Raw genomic sequence first — 8,188 nt, 5'->3', positions numbered from 1 at the left:
ACCAACATGATGCTGGACTGGAAACAGGGGGCAGTGCACCTGTCAAAAGAACACTGTGATGAAAGCTATTGAGCCATTAACTACTGGTAATAAAAGCACAGCTGCTTAGAAATACGTAGATTTTTTTGAAGGGCAGGGAAAGTTAAATATTTTCCTCTTTTACATGAATGAGAGATTAACATTGGGTTACAGGGAGTAGACTTAAAATCTCTAACCTTTTTCTTAGGCACGGAAGTGGAATTCCTGTATAAAATATAACTGTATGTAAGAAGTTTCCAGTGATATAATGATAGTTTTTAAAAAGTAGGTGAAGAGTTTCACAACTGTCTAGTAGTTTATCAGAGTACAATAAAAGCTGCATGAAGAAATAGTTTGAGCTTTACCATCAAGTCTACAATCTTGCTTTCATCATGTCTACCACAATAGCCACCCACCCACACACACTTTTTTGGATACTATTCAAAGTTGTTGCAGGTCCCTTTGGAAGACAGATCTAGTACTTCTCATGCCTTGTGTTTCAAGTTCCCCAATCACTCTTCCTAGAGCAGGCTTCTCAGCCCTAGTGTCGATGTCATGGGTCTAATTTTGCTAACAGTTATGTAGCTAACTTACTCGTATGAACAACACTGGTTTCATTAGGATTCCTCACATGAGCAGGATCATGCATCTGCACATATGTAAAGAATCAAAATAAAAAGTAGACCCCTGCAGAGTGCATACTGAGCTTCAATTTATGCTAACCTCTCTCCTTCACCCCCAAAAGGATCAAAATAATTTCAACAGTTAGGACTAAAAGGCTGGCTAATATTTATGGCAGTTCTGTTACAATGTATATGGAAACTACACCCTCCATTCTATTCATATAGGTAGCCCCACTCAATTTATTGGGACTGAGGACTACCTACTTGAACAAGGCTTAACATGATTCGCCCCAAGTTAGCAATTTAACTATACCAGTCAGTTATATTTACAGTGCTTTAAGAGGGGACATTCAAAAGTCAAGAGGAAACAGTTTCACTTAGAAAAATAATTTATTTTTCTGGATATTCAGTAAGTATTTAAATGTTCTGGGATACAATTGGGCAGACTAGATGTATGTTCACTCCTTCAGAAAGTTAAGACCCGAAGCTCTGCTATGCCAGAGTTGCAACATAAAATAATCTCAATCTTCATAGACTAGACTAAAAAAAAAAAAAAAATTACAAGTGTAGAAAAAGTGACAATGCATAAAAAATAAATTTGATATCAGCACTTATATTCTAACAGGCACAGAATAATAAATTTCCCTGAGAAGATGGACATTACAGATTAGAGCTATAATTTTTATTCCAAAATTAAAATGTAACTGTTAAACTTTAAAATAGTTTTCACAAACTAGAACACTCACACAAAACATTACTGGAAGATGACCTTATAGCTGGTTGGTGAAGATGTCAACTTAAAGTTTAAAGTTTTCTGAAGAGAGGATTCAGTCTTTGCTTTGGCATATTGCTCAATTCCCCTGTGTTACCTTTTAAAGAATCCCTAATATGTATTCCCTGAGATTATTTTGCATCAACATATTTGCACAGTCTAGCTTCTCCTCTACCCCTTGCCCAACTGGGGATGATTATGCACAGGGCTCGCCGAACCGCAGCGAGCCCTGCTCGCCAGCCACGCTGTCTGGCAACCTTCGCATGCGCAGATCGTTCTGCGCATGCGCAGGTCACCGGAACCCGGCTCTTCCGGGTTATAATCTACTCACCGTGGGCGAGTAGATTCTATAATTTGTTGAGCCCTGATTATGAAAAAGGATTGAGTAATAGATAAGATCAGGGAGTTCTGTTTTTAAGTCTGTGGATTAAACAGTAGCAGAGAACCAAAAAAAAGGAACCTGAAAGGCTAATGAAATGTTACACAAGAATAGCTGGACTTGCTGGAGTAGCTCTCTCCAATTATGCTCTTTGGACTGCTTCCAATAATAGGGTATGAGGTATGGAAATTGGTGTGTTAAGTGGTCAGGTGAGACTGAACATCTCATGTATACCCACATGAAGTTTGACGCTCATACCAAGGCAACGAGTAAGGTGAAACACACATATATTGCCACTATATAATTATTTTATCTACACAACAGTTTTATCAAGATGAGGCAGTTGTGCCAAAACAAAAAGGCATTTTAATTTTTGTGTTGGTGCAAAGCTTTGTCTCTCAAATATTCTTCCAAGCACTGAATTGCAAAGGGGTCAACATCAGTATCAAATTTGTTAGCAAATAAGTGGTGTTTCTGTAACATCCAGTTCAAGTCTCCCACTCCAAATACACACACAGAACGCACATGAATTCCATTGCACGGAGGATAGGGGGCACCTTTTGACACATCCCCCTCAAAATAATGCCACTTCACAAACCTCGCAAGAGCATTCATGTCAGAAATATCATACTTGTCACTGGAAGAAACGGCCCCTGGAACTTCAGGGATTCTTTGAATAGTAGCCCACAAGTATTCATCGGGGCTATATGTATCTTTAGCCCATTCAATAAACTCAAGGATTTTGCTGTTTTCTAGCACATACTCTACAAATCTCCTACTAGCAACAAAATAGGCACTGCCAGAGAAAACAGGTGTACTGAGAGGTGGAGGTTGTTTGTCTATTCCCATGTTCTTTAGTTTACCATCAACAATTTCATAGTGTTTTTTCCATCGTATTTCTTTGCTGGAAGGCATTTTCTCAGTTTCTAAGCTGTTTTCACCCTTTAGGGCTTTCAATTTCTCCACAATTTCCTGGTTGGTCTTAATGGGAAAGTCCATACCACATAAATTTATCAAATATTTCCAGTTCATACTTCTTCTGTAGAGATCTTTCATGCAGTTGAGGTCGGCCTGTACCCTGCTCCATGAAGCATACACTACACTTTCCAATTGGCTGGCAATAAAGACATTACTGAAACAGGACACAATTCCCTTAACTGCAGCCAGAAAAGATTCTGGAGACTTTTTGTCAACATGAATGCAGTAATAATTCTGAGGTGCATAGATTGATCTTAGAAGTCTATCAAGCATGTCTATTTTGTGATAGATGACTATTGAATAGGCAATTGGAAATTCAGCTTCCTCTTTACTGAGAGGTTCCATAATATACTTCCGCATTTTGGTAAAAGAGGCACAATCCATTGTCATATTAATATAATCACTTGCTGTTAGCTTAGGGCGTTTCTTAAATGACACCGTTAACATCTCAAGCTTTACGTTTTGAATTTCCTCTATATCGCCCTGCAGTATCTTAGAGCAGTTAATATTACTGGTGGGATCTTCATCAGTCAGCTCTAGATGTTTGTGATTCAAGAAGTCTGGCTTTTGATTATTATTTAGAACAAAAATGGTTGCTAAAGTGAAAACTAGAATGAGGAGTAACTTGGAGCGTAAGATTTGACGGAAACAAAGTTTTCTTAACAGCATTTCACACAACATCAGGGCTTCACTTGGCTCAAAGTTTCTTTATATTCATGATTTCAAACTCACTTCACCAGCTTCAGAGTCATCAGTTCTCATTCCTTGAAAGTATGCATATATGCACTGGAAATGGAAAGAAAAAACCTAAAACAAAAATGAAACACAAAATCATTTCTAATATGTTTTCCTGCAATTCAGGTCTACCTTGCAGCAGTGGCTTTTTAATCAAGTCTTTCCTTTAAATAGTGTATGGTTTACTTAAAAGGAATTTCCTGACATTTACAAAATGTAATAATTAAGGACATCAAAGTTTAGACTTTTGAAAGGTTAGATAAAGTTTGAATTTTCATGAAACTATTTTATGATGACCAACTCTAGCAATGAAACTATAAATTCAAATGTTATTTCCTCCCCATCAGATCTTTTCTACTACATTACTGGATTAAGTGTGTTAATTCTACATGGTGGGTCAAATATAGATCACTTAGATCTGCTGAGTCCCTTTAAAAACTGGTGGCATTTTAAAATGCAACAGAAAGAAATGTGTTGTGTGCAATACAGAGAATGTGAATGTGTTAGTGGCTTGAAGTATCTATAGAAATTAGCGTTATCTGCTTAAAGTGCAGTTTGTATCTCTGCGGCTAGTTCTCTCTCAGTCCCATAAAGTTTGTTTACAGCCACCAGTCCTGGCTCAGTGTTCTATACTACTATTTAGATCTAAATTACCCCAAATGTCCTCTAAGAGGACAGTAAGCAGTGGAAGTGCTGGTAATGCAGCTAAATATAGGCATTTTTTTATGCTTTATATATGCATTTCCAAAATTGGGTAACCCTTTATTATGAAGAGAGCTGATCAGCCTTGGCTATGCGTAGGCTTATATAGGGCATACATTATTAAGCAGCATTGCAAATGCTGTTCCATTTATTCACCTCTGAAATAAAAATCAAGAGACCCATTCTCTATAATATTGAGTGGACACATTCTCTGGTTTGGCACCTATCAGGTGTTAAGGTGGTTGGACTAGAAAGATTCAGCCTGTGTCCATAGTAATTATGCCAATCTAAATTTAACAGGGACATTTTACATACATCTTTTTAGGTTTTTTTTGGCATTTCAATTTACAATTCATTTACTGGGAAAACTATTCAGACATCCTCTCATTTGAAACATGGTTCACGTGCACATTCAGCATTTTATTCTTGTGATACAGACCCTTAAACATACTGAAGAATGAGCATTGACACAACTCTAGGGCTTCTTTCAGGAAAGATCTGAAAAAGATAAGGGGGGAAGTATTTAGTGACACATGGTCATCTAGCTTTCAGAAAGTTCCTGGAGACACCTTTCTCGTTGACATGATATTGATATTTTTGTGGTCTATTTTTAAACAGGCATTTAAATTGCATTTTTGAAGTGATCTTTCATATCATTTTATGCATAATTTAAGCCTTACTCAATTGTTAGCTCTCTCTCTCTCTCATATACAATATATAGAAATTGTCAGAAATATATATATGGAGAATCTTAATTTCTCCCATATCTCAATCTGGAAATGAAAGCATTAAAACTTTTTACTAGCTACTATTCCAGAGCAGTAGGAAAGACATACATAATAATATTTACCTTAAAATCAATAAAAATACAAGTATTACTAAAGCAGCTGATGTAAAAAGATTTCTGGGGAAAATAAACAAAACAAAACAAACACACCCCCCTCCCCCCCACACACAAAATTTTTGTTCTATGAAAAGGAACAGGAGATGTTCTGTTCATTCGCTATAGGCACCTGACACCGGCCACTATCAGAAGACAAGATACTGGACTAGGGATGTAATCAACTAGTTGACTACTTGATAAGCATAGGCTTACGGGTACAGGGTAGGGATGTTAAATTTGTTTAATCAACTAGTCAATGGATTTTCCATCGACTAGTCAATAAGCAGGGGAGCCACAGCAGGCTTAGCTCCCAGACCCAGGAATGAATCCCTCTGCGGCTCTGCCTCTTAAATAGCTGAAGCGCAGCTGGGGGGACCCAGCGCGAGCCAGGACAGCTGATTCCAGGTGCGTGTGGGTCCCCCCCGCTGCACTGTAGACTTTTTACATTTAAAAAGCAGAAGCGCAGTGTCTGGGAATGGGCCTGAGACAGGAATCAGCTGATTCCCAGTTCACACCCGGTCCCTTCTGCCTCCCCTGCAGAGATGGTGCTGGAGGGAACTAGCTACTCCATCCCCTCAGCACCAGATCCTACTCCCCGTCCCCTTGCTGCCTCTAACAGAGGCAGCAATGGGGGAAGGAGGGGAAGAGAGGAAGTGACTAGTCAAAAGACTAATCGACTGATATGCTTTTGCTTCTCGGATAGTTGACTAGTCACTTACATCCCTAGTACAGGGCATCCCCACTATACATCTGAGATCACTTTTTTTTAAAATGTGGACATATAGCAAAAGGACGTAAAGTGGGGAATTTTTTTTCCTGAGGCTGACTTTCATTTGTGCGAATTGGTGCTTTTTCTTTTTTTTTTTTTCGTGCGATGGAAGAGCAGGGAGCATCAATGACACTAGTACGGAACCAACGTATATTGGGGTGACAAATAGCAGACTCCCTGTAGTTGAGTCACTGCTCGACTAGTCACTTCCACCTGCCCTTAGCAGGAGTCAGTGCTGGGGAACGTGGCTTAAAAGCTGATTCCCCCCAGCACTGTCTCCATGTGGGGTAGGGGAGGCAAAGACACAGTGAGGAAATGGCTCGAGTGGGAACTCAAGCATTCCTTGCTCACGCCAGGTCCTGACTGCATCTCTGACTTTGAAATGTAACAGGAGCCCAGGGCTCTTGCTACATTTCAAAGGCAGAAATGCTGCAGTTCCCCGGTGTGCCTCTGCCTTTGAAATGTAGTAAGAGCCACCTGTGGCTCTTACTATTTTTAAAAGGCAGAGGCGCATCTGGGATAGCAAGCGCCCCATATATCCCTTATCGACTAATTGAATAGTCAATGGAAATTCCATCAACTTCTTGATTAGCTGATTAATTGAAATTTAACATCCCTATACTGAGCGGGGTGTTGCTTTTTAAACCTACCAGAATTCTGTCTCTCTTGTATTCCTGGGTTTTTCCTGTCCTGGCATCAGCTTCATGCTTGTTTTTTCCACCTATTAAAATAAACCAGTTAATTAAATAAAAATAACCAGGTCAACAAATTATAGTGCAGCTCCAAATTTATTCATACCCTCTTCCCTGATCATTTCATTGACTTTAAGTACAATCTTAATTATAGAATTTTCCCCCAAATAAATGAGGCAGTGGCTTGAATTAAAATACTAAATACAAAGACAATAAAGTTTGTACATAATATCAGTTTGCATCAAAATCCTAAATAGATTTTGCAAATTAGATATATATTGACAATTGCTTTAAAACAAGAACAAAACAGCATAAAATGCTAAGAGATACACTGGAAGAATTCAAATATGGAACAGAGTGGAAATATAAGATAAGTCTCCCCTTTTGGAGAACTATTTAAAGTGTTTAACCCATTTCAGTCATTGAAGTTTTGGTAAGAAACTGAAAAGTTCAGTAATTACACAAGTAATACGTTGGGGTTTTGCAGCTCACCTGGGAATGGCCCAAAACTGGAGTGAACATCCGCAGGAAATGAAAGTCATCACTAACTTCTCCATCTTCCATTCTACTTGCAAGGCACATTTCTGTAACCTTATCTTCTCTAATATGTTTCAACATGTTTTTTTTTTAAAATATATTATGTGCACACTCAAGTTCCAAAACCAAAAACACACTCCATTGCTCTTCTCTCCTCAGTGGAAGCTTGTGAACCAAAGCTCCTTAATCCTGTTGCTCAATGCACTGCTAGAAGGTGCCCAGATACCAGAGGGGATGAACCCAGAATAATACTCTCTCAACCTCCATACTCCATCATGTAATGCAAAGATGGGCAGTCATGAGTAGTGGGTGGGCTGCATGAGAGGCCTTCCGTCACCTCAGTGGATGGCAGCAGCCTGTGGGCCACTCAATTACATCTGAGGTACCCCTGTCTACCTCCCTCCCCCACACGGTTCTTGTGCACGCCTCTCCCTCTGCCTAGCGCTTTCACAGCCCACAAATCATCTGATTTGTGCTCTGTCCCCACTTCCCCTGCTCCCTGTCAGAGCTGAAATGCCACAAATCAGCTGTTCATGGTATTCCAGCTCTGGGAGAGCGGAGGAGTAGGGATGGATGGTAAATCAGGTGATTCACGGTTCCTCCGAAAGTGCGGGGAAGGAGGGAGGCACAGGAAGTGCAGTGCTCCGGTGCACGAGAAGCATGTGGGAGAGGAGTGCAGACAGGGGATTCATGGGACGCAGGTGGATCCGTGCCCACTTCTGATGTAACACATCATAAGAAAGGGGGAGGGATAGAGATTGGAGTGAAGATATCAGGGTTTCCCGCTGTGACAAACACCCAAACAGCCTTCTATCAGGTAAAATTCACAAGTCCAGCTCAAACTTTGAGCTATGAGGATGTATAGCTATGGAAGCTACTTCCAAAAGGCAGAGCCCCCTTGCGTAGCCACTTCTTATACACATTCCAGTACATGGTAGGGGATTTCACTGTCCAGGAGTTTGCAGAGGCCTTCTATGTATCTACTAATCTTAGATTTTCCTAGAAGTTCCAATCACAGTGATATTTAAGTACTTAATGTCAATAACCATAGAATAACTCAAAAAACAACAAATAGTCTTGCACCACCTTAGAGACTAAAA

The 8,188-nt window shown here is 39.8% G+C and overlaps 1 protein-coding gene across 3 annotated transcripts in view; it reads right to left on the bottom strand.

The window, feature by feature from the left end:
* Positions 1-1,012: 1,012 nt before the first annotated feature.
* GCNT1 (glucosaminyl (N-acetyl) transferase 1) overlaps positions 1,013-8,188 on the bottom strand; it is a 31,027-nt gene continuing 23,851 nt past the window's right edge. For all 3 annotated transcript variants that reach the window (XM_075931733.1, XM_075931734.1, XM_075931735.1), the window contains 3 exons: positions 6,510-6,580; positions 4,647-4,705; positions 1,013-3,577 (listed from right to left, as the gene is read on the bottom strand). In XM_075931733.1, coding sequence (XP_075787848.1) covers positions 2,159-3,451 — 1,293 coding nt within the window. In that variant the 5' untranslated portion in view covers positions 3,452-3,577; positions 4,647-4,705; positions 6,510-6,580 and the 3' untranslated portion in view covers positions 1,013-2,158. The remainder of the gene's footprint in view (positions 3,578-4,646; positions 4,706-6,509; positions 6,581-8,188) is intronic.

The sequence above is a fragment of the Pelodiscus sinensis genome, chromosome 6 (genome assembly GCF_049634645.1).
Source record: "Pelodiscus sinensis isolate JC-2024 chromosome 6, ASM4963464v1, whole genome shotgun sequence".
NCBI classification, from domain to species: Eukaryota; Metazoa; Chordata; order Testudines; family Trionychidae; genus Pelodiscus; species Pelodiscus sinensis.
Note: the sequence above shows the minus strand (reverse complement) of the source record. Positions and strands in the feature narration are given on the sequence as shown.